The sequence below is a fragment of the Myotis yumanensis genome, unplaced genomic scaffold (assembly GCF_028538775.1).
Source record: "Myotis yumanensis isolate MYYU_CA2020_CCGP unplaced genomic scaffold, mMyoYum1.0.hap1 SCAF_17, whole genome shotgun sequence".
Lineage (NCBI taxonomy): Eukaryota > Metazoa > Chordata > Mammalia > Chiroptera > Vespertilionidae > Myotis > Myotis yumanensis.
In genome coordinates, this window is record NW_027223768.1 from 34,044,362 (window position 1) to 34,065,856 (window position 21,495).

At 51.1% G+C, this 21,495-nt stretch overlaps 1 protein-coding gene across 1 annotated transcript; it reads left to right on the top strand.

Annotated features, from left to right (window-relative positions):
- Window positions 1–608: 608 nt before the first annotated feature.
- On the top strand, window positions 609–21,180 carry RAB7B (RAB7B, member RAS oncogene family). Its single transcript, XM_070395756.1, has 6 exons — window positions 609–783; window positions 8,912–8,980; window positions 9,478–9,604; window positions 10,323–10,538; window positions 16,531–16,656; window positions 19,170–21,180. Exons 2-6 carry the CDS (start codon window positions 8,928–8,930, stop codon window positions 19,245–19,247), a joined length of 600 nt encoding a protein of 199 aa, XP_070251857.1. The 5' UTR covers window positions 609–783; window positions 8,912–8,927; the 3' UTR covers window positions 19,248–21,180.
- The last annotated feature ends 315 nt before the right edge of the window (window positions 21,181–21,495 follow it).

Here is a 21,495-nt window from a genome sequence, read left to right on the forward strand (position 1 = left end):
ACAGTATTTTCAATTGCTGTAGTCTCCTCGCTACTTCAGGTTGGGTCACATATCTTCATCTGAGAAGCCCAGGAAGATGTCAGGACTTGCCTTGCCTCCCATATGTCTGGGGTGTGTGTGTGTGTGTGTGTGTGTGTGTGTGTGTGTGTGTGTGTTGTAGTGAGATGGCATGAGGTGGTGTGTATACAGGGCAAAGCATCAGGACCTCTCCTGACCAGGCAAGTGGAGGGACCAAACCTATTACACATGTGAGCCTAATTCTTCAACAAACAAAAGGGCCCCTTTGCTGAGTGGCTTCCAGCAACAGAAGCAGAAGTTCTGAAAGCCAGCCAGGGGCCTTGCTTCTGGTGCCCACAAAGGCATGTTACCTTCCAGGTCCTGCCACCCACAAACTTTCGCCCTCAAGCCTTCCATTTCTCATCCCCCCACCCCCACCCCCACCCCCACCCCCCACCCTAAGGAGCAGAGTCCCTAAAAACTGAATTCTCACAGGGCCCAAATCCAGGCAGTGCTGAAGCCTAGCTTTTCTATTCCACTCCACCCCCTCCACCCACACAGCTGAGGTCACCCGGCCCAACCTCTTTTGCAACTTTCCCTAGTCTGTGCACGAGCGGGAGAGGAGGAAAACTCAGAAGGAACTGGCTTGATCTCAACAAACTCTTTTTTGCTCCCAAAGCCTTTTTCCTCCGACCCGGCTGAGACTGTTGATCTAAGTGGAGACCCCTCAGATTCAGCGAGAACGCCCGCCTGTCCTCAGAGGCCGGATGCTAAGCAGCCACAGCTGTAAGTGCCTTGGAAGGCTTATTTTTGCTTCTCTTGTCTGTCCCAGCAACCCCCGGAGGTATGTGTGTTTTGGGGGGAAGGAGTGGAGACAGGGGATACAAGGATGAGTCTTAGAATCTGGCAGCTGAGGGCTGAGATCCAGCCCAATGACCCTCACGCAGGAGAAACTCCCAGGGCATGGCAATGAGCCAGGCAGAAGAGACTCTGCCCAGCCCAGGGAACTGGGGCCCAGCTCGGGGCTCTGCATGGGCAGATGCAGCTGCTGGCACAGTCAGAGGAAGAACAGTCAGAAACTGGAGTCTTTGGAGAGGGCTGAGTCCTGCCAGCACCAGGAGTCCCCTGGACACATCAACAGGGTATCTTCTGGGATGGAGCCATCTCATCCGAAGGGTTTCATCAGGAAGGGGGAAACCCTGGAGTAAGAAAGTGCTCTTCTTGTTCTAAATCATTAGTATTGCTCTTAGCACAGCTCTGAAATGCTGGGCGGGCCAATGAACAGAGTCAGACAGACCTGGGTTCTAGTCTCAGCTTGCCTCAGGAATCCACTAGGCTATGATGGCATTTTGTAAATTGCAGAGTGCCCTATAATTGCTAGGCATTATGAATTAATAAAAATAATCTATTTGGTCTTACCTAGCAACCCCCCACCACACAAGTCCCATGGAGACAGGATCTGTCCATATCCCCAACCTTACATAGTGCTGATGCATAGTAGGCATATCGTACATGTGTTCTGGACAGATGGACAGACAGAAGGATGATGAGTGGGTGGATGAATGGAGATAGATGGATGAATGAACGGACGGATGGACAGATGAATGGGTAGATGGAGATGATAGATAAATAAATTGGATGGATAGATGGATCAATGGATGGATGATTATTTATTGAAAACTCAATATTCCCAGCATGGGTCAGCCTCTTTGGAGGGATTCAGAGAGGTGTGAGGCACTGTCCTGCCCTCTGGGCATGGCCAGTCCACTTCAGGAGGCGGGACTCATGCTCCCAAAGAACTTACATAGCAGGAGTGCTGAGCCTCCTGAAACCAGAACTGTTGGTGCACTTCCCGGAGGGAGCAGGTCTAGACCTGCTGGGATTTAGGGGAAGAAGGCAGAGTTGTGAGGCTTCCTGAGAGGCAAGAAGCCTGTGCTCCCTGGATAGCCTCTTCTCAAAGACAAACTTTACTCCCACGATTGTAAGTCCCATTACATTTTAAAGTGGATACATTTGGCATTTTCCAAGGCATGGGAGCGGGGAGGCGAGGCACGGAAACGGGTGAGAGTCCAGGGGAGTGGAGAGACTTGCCTGTTTCAGAATTCGCATGTCCCCCTGCTCACTGGTCTCCCTCAACCCCCCTCCCTGTCAGCAGACATGGCACCTCACTCAGCACAAACAGGGCAGAAGAGTGAGTCCTGGTTGGCCAGGGGGATAAGAAGAGAAGGGCAGTGGGAATGTGCGAGCGCAACAGGCCCAGGAGTTCTTGGACAACTGGCCCCAAGACCTAGGGTTTTTATTTGTAAGTGTTGTGTGTGTGTGTGTGTGTGTGTGTGTGTGTGTTCAACTCCATCTTCCGTACTCCCCAGAGACTGAGCTACACTCACTTTTGGCAGATGGGCAGGGGCAGGGCTCCCGGCTGAGAAGTGCTGCCAGGCTAGCAGGGGTGGGAGTGGGGAGTCGAGTTAGTCACTTGCAGCGGAGAGCAGCAGCCTGAGATTCTGCTGTGTGCGGACCTGGGCTGACTGAAGGCAGTGCCCTGCATTCCAACCCTGCTTCTCGCTGTCATTTAACAATGAGGGTGCTGCCTCAGTCTGGCCTGTGGGAGGATGCCCGGCTTTGAAACAACTGGGTGATCTGAATGGGTAGGAGGAGGCTTACAAGGACACCTTTTGCCAAACTCCAGACACGGGAGAGCACAGAGGGCATGGGAAGTCACCGTTTGGAATCTGTGCATGCTTTCTTGGTGAGCCCAGCCAGTGTCTACCCTCAAGCTGCCCTTCCTTGCCACTGACACAGTCCTGGTCACCCTCTTGTTGCTGCCAGTTATCCTGGGCCCAAGGGCCAGGCTATTTAAATAGCAGTCTCAGCAAATCGCTGAAGGGGCGTGGGGGCAGCCTGCAGTGGCAGCACACTTTAAGGGCCGTCAGGGGAAGGGGATTTGGATGGAGGTGGGGTGAGGGGAGCTCAGAGTCAAGGCTGAGGTGAGTTACAAGGATCTGGAAGAGAAAATATTCAAGTAAAACTCAGAGAAGACTTTACACCTCAGAAGGGGTGGCATGGGAGGAAGCATCTTGTGTGCCCCCAGGAAAAAAGCACCCTCATTGGGGGAAGAAGCTCTGTGGAGGCAGGTCTGGACCATCTTTCCATGCGTGCGGAGAGATGGCTCAAACACTGGGTGGGAGATCGGACTAGATGCCCTTCTGATTGTGTGCCGGAGCAGGCTCCACTGGGAGTTTGAAACAAGCCATGGTGGGAATATTTACACCATAGAAAGTGGCAGGCACAGCAAATCTGCCTCCTCCTCACCCCCCCCCCCCCCCCGAGTTGTGAACCATTGATCTGACTCTTCCCCAATTTGGGGAACCAGATCTGCTATGAGAACATGACACATGCCACCCTGCCGAATAAGCACAGGCACGAGTGATGTCCGTTTTACCCACGAGGGAACAGACTCACCAAGATTAAGTAACCCAAGGTATATATAGCAGTGGGATGAGCACTCTAAATTGCAGAACTCATGATCACTCCATGAGCCTAGGCAGCCTCTCTCTCCTGCCCAGGCCCCAAATGATTTGTCCTGCCAGGAAGTCACATTTACATGACTTTGGACTTCCCTCCGCCCCTGTGCTCTATTTAAAGAAATGTCTTTATTTGACATTTTTAAATTACAACAACTTAGGATTGTGTAACAAATTTTAATATAAGACATCTATATATATAAAAGGCTAAGCGACCTGCAAACCGGCCAACTGGCCGACTGGCTGGTAGGTATGATGCGCACTGACCACCGGGGGCAGATGCTCAATGCAGGAGCTGCTGAGCTGCAGTGACTTGGCAGTGGTGGTTCTTGGGTGATGCACCCTGAAACCAGAGAGGAGGGAGCCTGATTCCTCTCAGGGCCACACGATTCCACCTTCGGCCGCGGGTTATGTTGTTGCTGGGGCAATGTTGGCACGAATTTGGTTTACTGCACACTTGCGTTTGTGTTCCACACCCTGTACGACAGCAACTTTGCAGAGTGCCCTCTCGCACTCCAGGACCCCTTGAGGGATGTTGGAGAGCCAGCTTTGGCCCGATCCCCGCAGGCCAGGCAGAGGGACCCCACCTGCCAGAGGGACCCCGCTCATTCCACAGATGTCCTCCAAGCCCCAGCACCACCCCAGGTGCCACCGGCCGGGAAGGGACCCCTGGAGGTTGGCTCCAGGTTGTGTCTGGCCCATCTCGCCCAGTCCTGCCCCACTGGCCACCTTCTAATTAATTTCCTTTCAATGTACACAAATCTGTGCACTGGGTCACTAGTATAAAATAAAACATAGCTCTAGCTTCTAATCTATCTTTCCCCACCTCCTAGTAATCATTCAATGTGTCTATTCATAGCTTTCTGTGTATATACAAGACAAGCATAAATATAATATCAAACATATAGTCATATATAAGGTAGTTTTTTGTTTTTATACAATTGGGATTTTACTATACAAAATGTTCTTTTAAATATATATATATATTTTTTTTTTTTCAGAGAGGAAGGGAGAGAGAGATAGAAACATCAATGATGAGAGAGAATTATTGGTTGGCTGCCTCCTGCACACACTCAACTGGGGATTGAGCCTGCAACCCGGGTCTGTGCCCTGACCACGGAATCGAACTGTGACCTCCTGGTTCATAGGTCAATGCTCAACCACTGAGTTACACTGGCCAAGCCAAAATGTTCTATTTTTACTTACATTGTCATCACATCTTTCATTACTTCACTCTCACGCAGAATATGAATGGATTATAATTTACATAGAAAGTGTCTTATTGATGGACATTTAGGTTACAACAATGCTTTTCGGCAATCATCTTTATACAAATGTGTGTTTGAGTATATGTGTATTTCTGTAGGATCCCTAGAATTAGAACCTAAATATGGACATATTAAGTGCTGATCTTGTCAAATTGCCCTCCAAGAAAGACTGTGGCAATTCATACTCTATCAACAATATCCAAGAGCGTTACCACCACACATTTGCCAACACTAAATAGTATCATTAATCTTTTTACTTTTTGCCACTCCGGTGGGGAAGTAAAGTGATATTTTAAAAATTTGCATTTCCTTAAAAATTAGTAAGGCTGAGTCATCTTTTCAAAGCTTACTACTAATCATTCATAAGCTTTCTACTGGGTTAGTTTATGTTCTTTGCCCACTTTTATGTTGCATGTTGTCTTTGCCTATCTGTAGACTGCTTTGCACATACTGGATTTTGGACTTCTGTTGTACATACCACATAATTTTCCCTTCGTATGCACACCAGCTCGTATGCACTCAGCTCTGCTGCCCAGGGTCAAGCCCACACCACCCGGCCCTCCAGCCTCTGACAGGGGCACCAAGTGGCAGGGTGTGTGGCTTCTCTGAGCCTCAGTTGTAAGCATCTTGTAGGGCTATGGGAGGATGCCTTACGCTGCACGGAGGATGCAGAGCATCCTGCAGGTTTCTTTTCCACTTCCCTCTGCCTTCCTTTCATTCTGACTCCCTTTCTGAGGCACAGTATTGGCTTTGAAGCTGTTAGCACGGTGCACCAAAGCCGTTAGGACGGAGCTCACAATCACTCCCACTTCCCTTGCAGAGTGGTAAGTGATGCTCAGAGGCCTGGCTATCAGGAGCTTCTGAGCCACTTCTCCCTTGGCTGGTTTCTTTGTGGGCAGTGACACCCATTTCAAAATGCCAGCCCCAGTGAATACCTTGAATTCTCTTCCTCCCATGTCTGGAGCGCAGGAAATGTTGGATGGGTGGATGGATGGATGGATGGATGGAGGAATGGATGGATGGATGGAGACAGGATCCTTGGTCTTTCCAAGCCCACTTGAATCCCTCCAGGCTTTCCTCTCTCTATACCTTTCCCCTCATCCTTCCCTGAAGCAGACCATCCACCTTCTTCACTCGGCTGCTCCCAGGTCATTCCCTTTCAGAGGGTCATTCCCTCCCCCTGAAATATCAGCCTCCAACCACATGTTTTATTTCTTCAGGACCAGTTCAATGGCAGCTTCTCTCCTCACTGAATTCCCATAGCACTTTCTCTGTGCCTCTGTTGGGGCACTTGACACTTCCTGGTGTAACTGCTCTGTCCTCTCTCCCCTGATGACTCACTGGTGGGAGGTTGGAGAGTCATGTTTACTTCATCTCTGTGCTCCTCCAGTGTCCAGTGCAGGGCTGTGCACACAGTAGGTGTGTATGCACTTATTGAGTGAATGCATGAAGCACCAAGAAGACCTATTGGCCACCACGCCAACCCAGCTCTCCTGGGTAGGAAGTCCAGTGCTACCAACTCTGGCTCCTGGGACAAACAGCTCTGAGCAAAGCCTCAATTTACCTTTGGGCCTATGGCATGGTGCATGGAGGGACACTACTAAGCCTGCGCCTCTAAGAGTTTTCTATTTTAACTGCACTAACTAGGAATGCCCAGGCAAGGCTCTTGTGGTCTACTGAATTACGACTCTAGTAGATAAAGCATTTTTCAACCAGAGGTGTTAGGGTCGGGGAAGAAGGCACACACAGGCCAAAGAGGATAAAGAATTAAGAATTTATTAGATCATTTGGAAAACCAGATGGGCCGAGCCCCAAAATGGCATCAGCACCCAGGCGGGCTTTTTCTGGGCAGAGAATTTTCTGGGTGGGTCTGGAGGGGGAAGATAATGGTCTTAGCAAGTGGAATGTGGTCTAAGCAAAAGGGAATGTCGGTTGTGAATGGTCTAAAGGTCAGTTCCCAGGGGAGGGGGTATTGATTCAATTATCTCATCAGACCTAACAGAAGGGACCTTGAGTCTTTGGGGCCCAAGTGGCTCATTTTCTAGTTGGAAAGCCAAGAGTCAGAGAGGGGAAGTAACTGGTCCAAGGTCACACAGTGGCACAGTGAGAACTAGAACATCCAGTGCCGTAGGACATCCAATCTAGAGCTTTTTCCAGGTGCCATGGGAAACTCAAGCTAGCCAACTTTTGACACTCAGCCAGGCAGAGTTAGATTAATGTTTACTCATATGCTAGCGCATCCAAGGACGGAAGACCCAAGAGTTGGGAATAATGTATATGTACATGTGCATTTAAGGGTAGAACCAACGAGCCAGTTAAGCATAATCCCCTGCAACAGTTTTGCTTTATCTTGTTAAATAAAATAAGGTGAATAAACATATATATCTAACTTTATATATATAACACACACAAGTGCACACACAAGTACTTTTCTCTTATAGGAGCAATACATGATTGACATGTTTATTGTAAAGAAATTGGAGCATACCAAAAAGCATACAGAATAAAATTAAAATCATATAATTTCCCACCAGTCAGAATTAAATACTTAAGTTTTTTACATATTTTTTTCCAGAACGTTTGCTATGCAAGTAGGAACTCATTTCAATATTTGGGGTGGTATTGCATATACAGTTTAATGTCTTCTGTTTTTCATTTAAGTTTTAAGGCACCACTTTCCCACATTATTATAATACTAGAGACCCAATGCATGAAATTCGTGCAAGAGTAGGCCTTCCCTCCCCCGGCTGCTGGTACCAGCTTCCCTCTGGCACCCGGGACCCAGGCTTCCCTCACAGCCCCAGCTTCATCCAGAAGGTCGTCAAGTCTAATTAGCATATTATGCTTTTATTATTATAGATGCTTAAAAACATCATTTTAATACCCAGACAATCAATGGGTCTAGGTTACCTGTCACTAGTTGAGCCAATTCAGCAGAGACAGGGTTGAATCATAGATGAGCATTTATTCCAATACTGCCGGCAGCACGGGAGAGCAGCAGGTCAGCCACAGAAATCTGCTCTGCACCTCCCCCCACATAAGGCAGCTGCTTATATTGGGTAGAAGGATGAAGATTACGTAGGAAAGTAGGCAAAAGGGAATGTCAAATGGGCAGTTTATAGGTAATGCAGGCGGGGGGTATGCAAAGGCCTGTGGTATGCAAAGGCTGGGAGTCTTCAAAGAGCTGGCGGCTCTGGTTTCTGCAACAAGGTTGTTCATCTTTCCATGATAATAGGCAGCTCCCACATGGAGAGGATGGGTCCCATTTCCAGGTGAGCTCCCGGGTCCCCTGTGCAACTCCCAGCCAGGTTAGAACGTGACTTATTTAAATAAAATGAAACAATCACAGTTAACGGAGCCTAATTAATATTTCTTACAATTATAGCTGGTCTCCAATATTCTATTTCTGCCCCTATCTCACTGTGTGCCATAATTTATTTAACCACTTCTTTACTGTTGGATGTTTATGAATAATCCTCTGAAGAACATTCTTGAACAAAAGTCTTTGTCTGCTTTCAGATTATTTCTTTAGACAAATTCCTAGTAAGTGGAGGGCAGGAACATGTTTAAGACTCTCACTACTGGCTGCCAAGTAGCTTTCCAGAAACATGTACCAATTACAACCCCACCAGCTGCCTCAAAGAAGAGCCTTTGATTCTGCAATTGCAGCAACACCTCGGGCTGGGGGAGGGGCACTCTTTCATCCAAAGCCTCTTGGGTCGTCCTGACAATGGACTCCTTGTCCTGCCCCCATCTCCTCTTCCCATACTGCCCTCCATCCCTGGCTCCAGGCTTGACTGTCTGTGAGGCCTCTGTTCAATCGCCTCCCGCCTTCCTGGCACTCCAGGCTGCCCCTGAGATCAGAATTGGTAGAGCTGAAAGGTGAGAGATGCAACTGTCCTGTGGGGATTCCCCCGCCCTCCCCCCAGCCTTGGGGAAGCCCCCAGAGGAAGTGAGGGGGAGGGTGTGTACGGGTTGCTGAGTCATCCACCTGTCGACCTCACCCAAGTCCTCAGCCCAGGGCAGTGACCTGCACACCTAGAAGAAGACAGTAGAGGCCAGCCTCAGTGACAACAGCCACAGGGGACTCTGGCCCACATGTGGGTGACTCCTGTTTCCCTACAGGCTCTGAAGCCCCTCCATGAATCCCCGGAAGAAGGTGGATTTGAAGCTCATCATCGTTGGAGCCCTAGGGTGAGTGAAGCCAAGCTCCGCTTGGGGTCTGAGGTTGGGATGCAGGCCCCTAGCCAAGGGTAGTGATACCTCCTGAATGTGTTTCCACCTCCCATGGGTGCCTTTCTGATTCAAGGTGGCACTAGGGAGGGCATCCCACCCAAGGAAAGGAGCTCAGTAGGAGAAAGAGGCTGGGAATCAGGTTGCCTGGTTTCTGGTCCAAGCTCTGTGGAAACAAGCCAGTTAGCATCTATCTGCCTTCCTACCTCCTGCCACTTACAGGAAAGACCTGACCTTTGCTTTGGGGCACCCAGCTCTCTTCAGCCTCTCTGCTCACTTTGACTGGTTCCTACTTCTAGAAACCATTCCCTAGTGCCTTGCTACTCAAAGTGTGGTCCTTGGACCACAAATGTTAGAAATTCAGAATCTCGGGAAGAGACGGTGGCAAGAGGGGCTTGGTGAGAGTTTGAGAATGGTATGGATGTGTGTGTTCACATGTGTCTGGGGTTTTTCCTCAGTGTAGGAAAGACCTCCCTCCTCCACCAATATGTGCACAAGACCTTTTTTGAGGATTATCAGACCACGCTAGGGGCCAGTATCCTCTCCAAGATTATCATACTGAATGACACAACTTTGAAGCTACAGGTGAGCGGCCCTCCCTTTCCCTCTTCAACATTCATACCTGAAAATCAGCCCACATTCTCTGGACAGCCACCCACAGCCATGTGTTCTAGGAGCTAGAATGGTTTAGAGCTGACATCTGTAAACTTCAGCTAATGGACCAAATCTGGTCCACCACCTGGTTTTGCAAATAAAGTTTTATTGGCACACAGCCATGCCCACTTGATTACTGATGGTCTAAGGCTGCTTTCACACTAGAGCAGCAGAGCTGAGTAGTTGCAACAGACCATATGGTCTGAAAAGCCTAAGATATTTACTTTGTGACCCTTTACAGAAGAAACTTTTTGCTGATCTCTGATCTAGAAGGATGAGCTCAAATACAGGAGTTGGAGAGTCTTACTTCTAGTCTTAGGTCCCTGGAAAATTTGACGAGTGGCCTTGGCAAATCATTCCCAAGGTCCAAATCTATCAGATGAGAATAACATTATCTGTTCTGATGGCCCAGGGAAAAACAAGAGCCCAGATATGAAAGTGCTCATGGATGCTAAATGTGAGTGCCAAGATCCTGCAGTGTAGAAGGGTGACAGGGTCGAGATACCTGTGTGTGAAAAGACCACATGCACCTGTGCCAGGGCCGCCTGCTCCCTACCCAGAAACGGAAGCTTTGACATGATGTGATCCAGTTAGGCCAAACCTCCAGCCACTCATCACAGCCCCGTGGGACGGCTGCTTTTTCCTCCAGATCTGGGACACAGGTGGCCAGGAGCGATTCCGCTCCATGGTGTCCACATTCTACAAAGGCTCCGACGGCTGCATCCTGGCTTTTGATGTCACTGACCTGGAGTCCTTTGAAGCTCTGAATACCTGGCGGGGTGATGTTTTGGCCAAAATCATTCCAACGGAGCAGTCCTATCCCATGGTGGCGCTGGGGAACAAGATCGATCTGGAAGACCGGCAGGTACCATTCATTTATTGACTCATTCATTCACCCAACATTGTGTGAGCACTGGCGACAGGCCAGACACTGTGTTAGATCCCACACATACGGAGCTGAATCATACACAGTCCTCGCTTTAAAATTTCGCAGTCTAGTAGTGGAGGGAGACACTTTAAAAGGTAACTATGATACAATATGGTAAATACGATGATAGCGATAGACCTTGGAAATGTGGGGACCACAGTGGAAGTGCATTTACTAAGGCCAAAATCTAGAAGGGGCTTCCTATGGTAGGTGGCTTCCAGGTTGATAAAACAACATGAGCATGCTATGAGCTGAGAATTAAAGACAATTTTGTCTAGAGACAGGGAGTGGAAGAATGAAGGCATTAAAGGTAGGCAGATAGAATTTGAATTAACTTGTAGAACAGTATGTCTACCCAGGGTCAGGTAGGGGGTCTGCAGTTATAAATACTTGAGTCGACAAATTTTCCGAGAAAGTAGTATATATTTTTAAATTAGCTTAAGCATAGCCTGGCCAGCATGGCTCAGTGGTTGAGAGTCGACCTATGAACCTGGAGGTCAACAGTTCAATTCCCGGTCAGGGCACATGCCCGGGTTGTGGGTTCGATCCCCAGTAGGGGGCGTGCAGGAGGCAGCCGATCAATGATTCTCTCTCATCATTGATGTTTCTATCTTTCTCTCCCTCTCTGAAATCAATCAACATATTTTAAAAAATAAATTAGCTTAAGCATATTCTGGATCATCTGGCTAACCACCGGATGGCTTGTTTGTTCCATGGTTGCAACAACTCTGTGTAGGTGTTTACTGCAGTGGCAGTGGTGTTTACTGCCGTTGCCTACTAATAAGAAGAGACCAGAGGTAGACTTAATTCGTAAACGATGCTCTGCCCTGCTACTTTTTGCCTTGGATCCCTCAGATGCATGTCAGACACAAATCCCCAGTAGCTACCAAACTCCAGGGGTTGAATGTTAGGCTTTCCAAGTGGCCTCCTTGAAGCCTTTTTTGGGGTGGAGGTGAGGCTTTGCCTTTTCTCTGTCTTTTGCGGGGTGCACAACACAACACAACTTTCTCCAAAGAAATCCTTTCTACTCCTCCTTTTCAGTCTGTTAGTATCCATGGTGTGGGGTTTGGAGTCATGGATTCTTGGTCATGTACTTTGGAAATATACAAGGTCGGGGGCAGTCTATTTCCCAGCCCACCTTATATCAGACATCTATCAGATTGTAGTGCCTCCCCCAAAACGTCCATTTTAATGAACATCCTGCTTCATATACTTATAGCTTGTAGGGTGGGGGGTTGAGGGAGTTCAAGACTGAGAGTCTGATTTTTTCTCCGTGAAATAAGAGGCACCATTTTCTTGAGGGAAAACCGAGTAGGAGTCTGAGGAACAATGGTGACTCTTCACCAGTCACCTGGAGAGAAACGGGTGAAGAAGCTAATTGGCGACAAAGACGAGAACTGATGGGTGTCACTCAGGGCTTATCGGAAGGACACCAGGAGGTTGAGGTGGAGTCTGTGTTGTGTTTTTCTTCAAGAGCCCTGGGGGGGTGGGGGGGGGGGGGAGCCAGGAACGAGGGACCTGGACTGGGCCAGCAGAGGTGGAGGAGCAGGGCAGAAGGAATGAGCACGGGAGGGGGTTGAAGGGACGCCGGTTGCGGCCAGAGCGGAAGACAGTATTTAATGTTATCTTCTGAGATCCCGGGTCTGGCCCTGCAAAGAAGAGGAAAGAAGGTGAAGTCTGTCGGAAGGGAAGGCATTGGAAGCTATTGTGAGGGGTGGAGGCCACAGCGTGAGGTGGAGAGGAAGCCTCGCCAGACGGCAGAGCTCAATGAGTGAGGGGGTCCTGGCAGGATGGGAAGCACAGGCGATGCCTTGAGAGGGTGGAGGGGTCCAGTCCAAGCTGGGCGGGGGCATGAGCTCTGATCTGCCGAGAGAGGAAGATGAGGGCTGGAAAGAAGCAGTAAAGCCCCGGGCAAGCCCAACCCCATCTCTGGGCCGTGTGGTTAGCCCATTCCAGCCTCTTCATCTGTGAAATGGGGGCCAGACACAGAGTTCATGGGGTTGCTTGAGGATTAAAGGAAATGATGCCTATAAAGCATGTGGGGAGCTTAATAGATGGGAGCGAGGCTGATCCTCCTTATTATCTCCAAGGCACAGGCTGGGGAGACAGGGGAGCGTCTCCTACTCAGTACAAAGAAAATGTTGAAAACTCTGTTGCTAAGATGTGAGGTGAAGGAGAAGTTCTGCAGATGGATGGGGGTGACGGTTGCACAACAACGTGAATGAACCAATGTCCTTGAACTGTGCACTTAAATATCGTTGAAGTGGAAAACGTTGTGTCTAAGTATATTTTACCACAATAAGAAATATATGCTGGCAGAATGATTTTAAAGAAATTACTGACCTAGGTTTTTTTCAAGTCCCTACTCTTTCTACAGAAGGTACTAGAGTGAAAAAAAATGTTAGGTTGTTTAAAAGAATAGCTCTGCTAGCATCTATGCTACAAGGAATTTCTTCGCCAGCTTGTGGAGTCTTTGCTCTAAGTTCAGGTAGGCACTTTCTGACTTTCCACCGAGGCATAATGTTGGGATTATGTTTTCTGAAAATATTAGCTATTTGGGGTAGCAGTTTAAGATGTATTTGACACACTAATTTTAACACATATAATGGATGATTTAAAAATGTATATGAGATGGAAAAGTATCACAAATAAAATTACATAAACTGAACTAATTTTGTCAAACTTTTGGCCTCTGATGAACATCAAAATGGTAATAGGAGCTCTGGCCGGTGCGGCTCCGTTGGTTGAGTGTCATCCCATGCACCTTTCGAAGGGCCGTGGGTTCCATTCCTGGCCAGGGCACATACCCAGTTTTGGGTTCAGTTCCCAACTGGGGCATATATGGGAGGCAAGTGATCAATGTTTCTTCCTCTCTCTCTCTCTCTCCCCCCTTTCTCTCTCTGTTTCTCTTCCTCTCGCTCTAAATTCAATAAAAACAGACCCTTGGGTGAACAGGAGAAGTAAAATATTAGTAGTATATTGTCAGCCAGAAGCAAAATTAATAGAAGTAACATTTCTAAAACTTTCATACGTCTCCTGTCCCCAAGTATCACACCCCGAGTTTATTTCCACAGTCAGAGCCTAAGGCATACATAGCCATTATTTTATAAATAAAAGACAAGACGGCTTTAAAAAGCATGAAACTGCAACTGGACTTGGAGAGGAAAGTAAAAAGTCCTGTCTGGTTGCTTTCTTCCCAGGCCAGCTTTCTGAGGTTCAATGGAGAGGTGCTGGGGACAGAAAAAGAATGTTAATTGGCAACATGATCCCCACCGCTATTTTGGAGTTGTGTATTTAATCACGGCATGCAAACAGAGCAGAGAACCCGTGGAGAGAATGAAATAAAATACCCGCCATAGTCCCGCCACGGTCCAGCAGGAGAGAAGGGGCAGCTGAGATCAGCCAGCTAGGAGTTGGGAACTTGTCTTCCTAGCTCTGTCCCTGGGTGACCCTGGGCACCAATCCTGGCTCCTGCCTCTTGTGCCACTAAAGAGAAAGACTCCCCCTGCCTCCTGGAGGGGCAGAGGCACGTGACTTCATTGCGCCTCCTTTCAGAGTCTACCGCAGCTCCTGAGCCCCAGTGATGGGCCCAGGAAAATACTCATCACCTGGTGGGACTGGAGAGGGGAGGGACGGGGGAGGAGGGGCGGGGGGATAAACAAGGAAGGAGCAATCAGAAGGGTAGGAGCAGTCTTTGCCCTCAAGGACTTTAAAAGACACGAAGCCTGGCCCAGCCAGTGTGGCTTGGTGGTTGAAGAGCAGCCCTTGAGCCAAGAGGTCACTGATTCGATTCCCAGGGTCAGGGCACATGTCTGGGTTTCAGGCTTGATCCTCAGTAGGGGGTGTGCCGGAGGCAGCCAGTGGATGATGTTTCTCTCTCTTTGGTGTGTCTATCTCTCTATCTCTCTCCGGTCCTCTCTCTCTCTAAAAAAAAAAAAAAGAAAATCAATAAAAACATTTTTTAAAAAGATACAAAGCCCTTTGTGTTACTAAAATGCCATCCAGGTATAACGTGTTCATTTCTAATGAGTATTTATTTGCATGTTACTCGTGAGGACAATAGTAACCGGTAGCCCGGCCATCCCTGGTTCTTCCCCCAAATACAGTTCCGGGTTTCCCCTGAGCTGGGAGGCTTCTTGGTGACTCACCCGGTCGTGGGCAACTCTGCTCCTCAGAACGGAGCACGCGTGCTCGTGGCCAGTTCTGGGGCCTTTTCCCAAAGGCAGGAGGGTCATGTCCCTCAGAGCCCAAGACCAGGGCCTGGGGATTCTCCCTGCTCTGCTCACGTTCAGCAGCACCTGGGGGACCGACTGGGCAGAGCCTGGGCATGGGAGGTAGAGGAGTCATCTGGGCCCCCCCGAAGCGCAGGCTGCTTGGCCGACCCCAGTCTCCACCCCCCAGTGAGAGGTAGCCAGCCTCACACGGCCGGCCAGGGCAATGCTGGGGGACAGCAGAGGCATGTGAAAGCGCGCCATGAGCCCTGGGCCCTGAGGCCACTCCTGAGACCAGAAAAGCAAAGACCAAAGACGAAAGGGACAGCAATGGTACCTTTCATCGCAGTAGGGTAAATTCAGAGAACCTGCAGGAGCAAGGGAGACAACCTGCTGAGGGCAGTCTCCGGTCTCCCCCTGCTGCGCTGTGCTCTGGGGGCGGGCACAATGCCCTCTCCCCATGAGAAAAACCTTGGCTGCCTTAAGAGGAAATAATGGTTATAAAGTCCCAGGTGTAGCATATGTTCAATAGATGGCCATTTCCTCCTCCCGAAAGAAGCAGACCTGACACGCAGTGGTACCAATGTCTTTGGAAGTCACCTGCAGTGCTGCCAGACATTTTCCAATCCGGACCCTCTAAGTGGGCGCGGCCATTGGCACGTGGGCCGTGATGTACTCATTCACTGCCCTGCGTGGCTCAGGGCACCAGGCCAAGAGCTGAAAAGGCCCTGACCCTGAACTCAAAATACCTGCAGTCCAGCGGGAGAGACAGAAAAGCAGCACAGTTCTGCATAGGGCGGCTCAGATGGTATGGGAGCACTGCGCTGGGGCTTCATCCGAACCCTGCCTTCCTCAGCTGTGTGATCTGAGGCAAGTGGCTGAACCTCTCTGACCCTCCGTGTTCTTATCTCTATTTTTAAAAAATATTTTTTTTATTGATTTCAGAGAGGAAGGGAGAGGGAGAGAGATAGAAACATCAATAATGAGAGAGAACCATTGATTGGCTGCCTCCTGCACACCCCCTACTGGGGATTGAGCCTGAAACCTGGGCATGTGCCCTTGACCGAAATTGAACTCAGGACCCTTCAGTCCGCGGGCCGACGCTCTATCCATTGAGTCAATCTGGCTAGGGCTCAGTGTCCTTATCTCTAAAGTAGAGCTAATAAGACTGTCTCACTGGGTTATTGAGGATTAAATAAGTTAATATGACAAGATATCTAACCCAGTGTCTGGCCCATAGTAGGAGCTTATCAACTGTTCCTAGGACTCTACCCTGGAAAACAGGGTTAGTGGGGACCTGAGTCTCTGCCCGGCAACAGGCCTCCTGGGTCAGCCAGCTCACGGGAAGAGAGTCCTCCGTCCCTGCCGCGTGTCCGCCATGTCCATCTCCTCTTGAAGGGACTGGAGAAGGAGCCAATGACAGGAAGATGCCCCTCGTGTAGGCCTTCGGAAGGCAGCACAGTGCAGGGGGCTCTCATTCTGCCAGGCCTGTGTTCAAATCCTGCTCAGCCCCAACGCTTGGGGCAAATTCTTTTATTCTCTAGTCCTCAGTTTCCTCATCTGGAAAATGAAGCTAACAATAGCCATCTCACATTTATGTTAAGAAATCGCATGTGTAAAGTTACAGACACTCGGAAGGTTCTCAATAAATGAGAATGGAGGTAGGGATGGTGGGGATGATGCTACAGAAACGGCAATCCTGTCTTCCGTCCATTCAGGTGCCACAGGAGGTAGCCCAGGACTGGTGTAAAGAGAAGAATATTCCCTACTTTGAAGTCAGTGCCAAGAATGACATCAACGTGGTACAAGCCTTCGAGATGCTGGCCAGCCGAGCTCTGTCCAGGGTGAGTGGCTGTGGAGGCAGCACTTGGCCGGGCGGCCCCCTAGGGTGGGGGAACTTGGGAGCTTCCAGAACAGAACATATTGGACACGGGTAGGGATGTGGGCGGACAGGATTGCTCATCGACTTAATGAGTTGCCGAATGGGCTCAAGAGGACTCCAGCTCTGGGACCGCAGGATGCCAGAGGCACAAAGCTACTTTAGAGAGGAGAGTCGGTGGTCCCTCCATCTGGCTGATATCAAAGTCATTTGTGGAGTTTCTAAAAAAAGGAAAAAATGCCATCCTGTACCCCACCCCTGGAGATTCTAATTAGTAAGAGTTTTGAGATGTGATTAGTTCAATCCTCCTTGGTGGGGGAGAAGCCCTATGGTGCCAAGTATTTGTCCAAGTAGAATATCAAACCTGCAGGAGTTGCTGGCATTTTCCAATCAAAAAGTTGGATAGAGCCTGGCTGGTGTGGCTCAGTGGTTGAGTGCCGACCTATGAACCAGGAGGTCCTGGTTTCTACTAGGGCATAGAATATAAGTCACCTGGATTTTTAAGGAGAAACTGGAGTTTGAAAATCTGTGTTTTAAGGTCAAAGGAGAATTTTCTAAGGCATTTTCTCCAAGGGCCTCTCCCCTCCTTCCCAGGGAAGCCGTGTGCTGGTTCACACTGGCCCGGAGTGTTTGCAGAGGGAGGTATGAGGGGTGATGCTGGGAGGGGGAGGGGCGCCCCAGCCTGGGGTGAGGAGCGGGGCCCTGCAGCTGGCTAGACCTGGCCTCACGTGAGGGTCCAGAGACATCAGGGTTTTAGCTACAATTAGCTCAGTGGCGTGAGTGGGCCCGTTGGAGGACTGGGCAATGCCCAGGGCTGCATAGGCTGGAGCCCCAGCCCCAGGCCTGGGCGGTGCTGGGGATAAGGGCCGTGTCCCTCCTCAGGCACCTCACAGTAGGTCTGGGCTCCCACAGGGGGACAGCTGGGCACCCCGGGTCAGGTCTGTGCGGAGCAGGCTCAGATCCTCCCCTGGAGAGGAGAGACTGAGATTCATCTGAGGTGTGGGGACCTCTCTCATCTCCAGGGAACAGGCTGTCCACCAGAGAGACTTCCTCCCACCCCCAACACTGACCCTGCCCTTGCATTATATATATATGCAATTTTACAGGCATATATTGCCTCAAATATTACAAATAAAATTCTAATAACTCAAAAGAATTTGTTGAGGGATACTCAAGGCCCAGCATCCAGGCTGACTACAGTGGCTGCCCCGGGACCCTGTCTGGGAGGAGTGAGACATGGGGCTCTCCACGAAACACACTATGTGAAGAAGGGCCGATCCCTGGCTGTGTGCCACCGGCTACATTACTGCTCAGTCTGGGGGTGACAGTGAGTGACAGGGCATCAGGGGACCATCCCATGTGTCTTGGGGGTCACCATCATCAGGGTGTAGCAGGTGGGCCTGACACCATCTCCTGGGGTCCAGGGTCAAGGGCATCAGAGTTCGGTTGATGTTCACCAGCTAGACACCCAGCCAGAGCCCGGGAGCCATGGAGGAGGAAAAATCAGGGTCCTAGAAGTTGTCCCCTCAGAGAGGAGCACTGGGGACACACCACCAGGCACAGTGTCACCTGCCACTCAGGAGGCTCTGCCCTTCTCAGGGCCACAGCTGCACACAGGGTGAGGGCGCCCATCCCGCCCTCTCGCACATGCCCACCCGCTGTGGGAGGGACGCGGTGGCTGAGAGCAGCAGCACAGGGGGATGGGGTGCTTTTGAGAAGGAACCTCTCTGCATGTGGAACCGTGTCCTAGGAAGACCCCACACACACACACCCTCGCTCCTGAACCAGTAGCAGAACTCTGCCTACATCGCAGTTACTCTTGTTGACATGCATTTATTTATTCCTCCAACAAGTCTTTTTGACTCTCTACTACCTGTGATGCACTGAGATCCACTGACACACATCTGTCTGCCGCCCCTCAGCTCTGGACAAGGGTGCGACTCAGCCTCCCTCAGCCCAGCAGGGGCGGGGCTTTCTCTGGGCCGTGTTGGGACAGGAGAGTTGGAGGTGGGCAGACAGGCCATGAGTCTGTGTCCGGAGCCTCCCTGGACACGGAAGAACACGATTGACAGAGGGTGGGGAAGGTGGGAGGTGGCCGTGGTGAGAGAAGGTTGGGGTGTAGGGATGTTGCGGGGAGAGGTCTCAGCAGAAACGAGGCGTAGGCTGTCATCATCTCTGCTGAGGTCAGACGTCACCTCAGTTGCCCCTGCAGAGAATGGGGAGTTAGGGGACCTGCTCAGAGGTCAGGACACCTTGTCCCTGACCCAGCCACCCAACCGCTCTGGGCTCCTGGGAGTCCCTGGAGGAGGTGAGGGCGGAAGGGGGCGAGGCGACCAGGGGCTCCGCGCTGGGCCTGTTTCCCAGCAGCACCGAGGGAGGGGGTGGACAGAAAGCCAGCACCATCGGCCACCAGGAGACGGGCAATTGGTGCTCGCGGCCTCTCAGAGGTGGGCTCTGACTCCTCTCCTTCCTCCCCAGTATCGGAACACAGAGAACTACCTCACAGACTCCATCAAGCTCTCGCCAGAGGACCAGACCAGGAGAAGATGCTGCTGACCTCCCAGCCTCCCGCTCTGGACACCAGAGACTCGGCGTGCCCTGGGCCTGGTCATCCCGGCCTCCAACAGCTGCACCGCCCGCCCAGGCTCGGCCCAGGCGCTGTGGCAGGGCCCTGGCCCCTTGTGTCTGTGCTGGGCCCAGAATCAGAGGGCGACCCCTCCCTTGGGCTGAGCCGAGAGAAGTGGGCACAGGGCTGGGTCCTGGGAGTCCTGATGCGACTCAATGTCGCCGTGAAATCCTGGCCTGGAGGCGTCACCATTTCCTCTCTGGCTGCTTTCCTGTCCCCACCCACCCACCCCAACACACTCCTGCTCCTGACGCTCATCTCTGCAGACACGGGCCGCTGTCCGGGAGCCCTGTGCACTCCCAGGCCAGCGCCACCCACAAGGCCGCCGCTCAGCTCTGGACAAGGGTGCGACTCAGCCTCCCTCAGTAGCCAGGGCCAGGAAGTGACGGTCTGGACCTCACGTAGGGGCCCGCCGCACAGCTGTCCAGCTGTCCAGAGAGAGAGCAGCAAGGACCAAGGCCCCAGGTGAGGATGAGCTTGCTGTGTACTAGCAACAGTGAAAGGACATTCATTCACCTGAGCGCTCACAGCTGTCCAGTCCCGGGACACCCTCTGTCCCCTCCAGAGTATAGGACTGAGGAGCCCAGGAAAAGCCACCAGGGAAGGGCTCATTCCCCCTCGTTGGGTGCTCAGGCAACTCCCATAAGTGTCTCTGAGCCTCAGCCTATTCATCTGTCGAATGGGGGTCCACCCACCTCAGAGTGTGGTTTTGAGGAGCAGAGCTCTGCCTTCATCGCAGTTACTCTTGTTGACATGCATTTATTTATTCCTCCAACAAGTCGTTTTGACTCTCTACTACCTGTGATGCACTGAGATCCACTGACACACAAAACAGACAAGGAGCCCGTAGGAAGAGGGGCAATAGACAGAGAATTTACAGAGAAGTGGTCCAGGAGGACTTCCCTGAGGAGGTAAAATTTGGCGTGAGGGCTAGAGAATGAGAAAGGGGCTGCCCCCTGAGATCTGGACGGAGAACATTCCAGAGAGAGAGCAGCAAGGACCAAGGCCCCAGGTGAGGATGAGCTTGCTGTGTACTAGCAACAGTGAAAGGACATTCATTCACCTGAGCGCTCACAGCTGCTGTCCCTGGGCCAGTGAAGGGAGCCCCGCCTCCTGGGTGGTTCCTTGAGCCTCTGCTGACTGGCCACCAGAGGGCAGCAGTGCTCTCTCGTTCAGGCTGAGCGGAAAGGGGACGCTCCAAGGACGCTTGAAGAGCGGGCTCTGGGTAGGTCAGCGCTTCAAGATTCGTGGGGACGGAGGATCCCAGTTCCTTACGCTTAGTAAGATGTGGGCAAAACTGCAACATCGGTGATTCAAGCAAGAACCCCACATCAGTGACCAATGCTAGAATGAGGGGCCCCAAGAGCTCATGGATTCTCTGTCCCTGCAGAGTCTAAGGCTATAGTCTTTCTTCTGGCTGCAGAAAGTAGACAGGGCTCACTCCAAGCGGGTGGCCAAGACGTCCTCATGGCCACAGAAGTCTCCTGTCTACACAGAGGTATCCTTCCTGCGCTGCAAGCAGAGCTGGCGACCTTAGTCTACGACTTCTGAGTGTCCCCTGACCCTGAAGAGGTAGGGGGTGGGGGTGGTCAGAGAGGGAGTCAGGAGCCCCTTCTCCCCTCCCCAGCTGTGGAGTAAAAACTGGCTTGTCCTGGGCAGTAGTATGGACCCGGCACGGGGGCCGGGGGCCTGGAGACCAGCTGTGTCCGTGTCTTTCCTAGGCTGGCATTCTGCACCCCGCTTGGCTCTCCTGGGAGTCGGAGGGGCTGTGGGTCGGAGGGATGGAGTGTGGGAATGTGCGCGCAGCAGCTCGGGCACCACAACGGACATGTGGACCGTTTCTGAATGTGTACAATAAATGATCAATGTGTCCTCTGTTTTGATCCTTTGCGGGGTTTCGTTATGAAATGGAAAGGATGTCTCCATAGCTACTAACGGGAAGACAACAGAACGTAAGCAGGACCAGCTATATAACTGGCGGGACCCAGTGCCCAGTGAAAATGCCCGGTTCCTTATTCAGAAGTTATGAAGGATTTCAAGACAGCAACAGTGGATCATTAAGCCAAGCACAGGGGCCTTGAGTGCAGGCTGCGCACCCCCTAAGGCCGTCCCGAGTGAGTGGCCATGTTTTCATGCCTCCAGGATGATAGTGCCCTGGCCAGCCCACCTGGGCTGCAG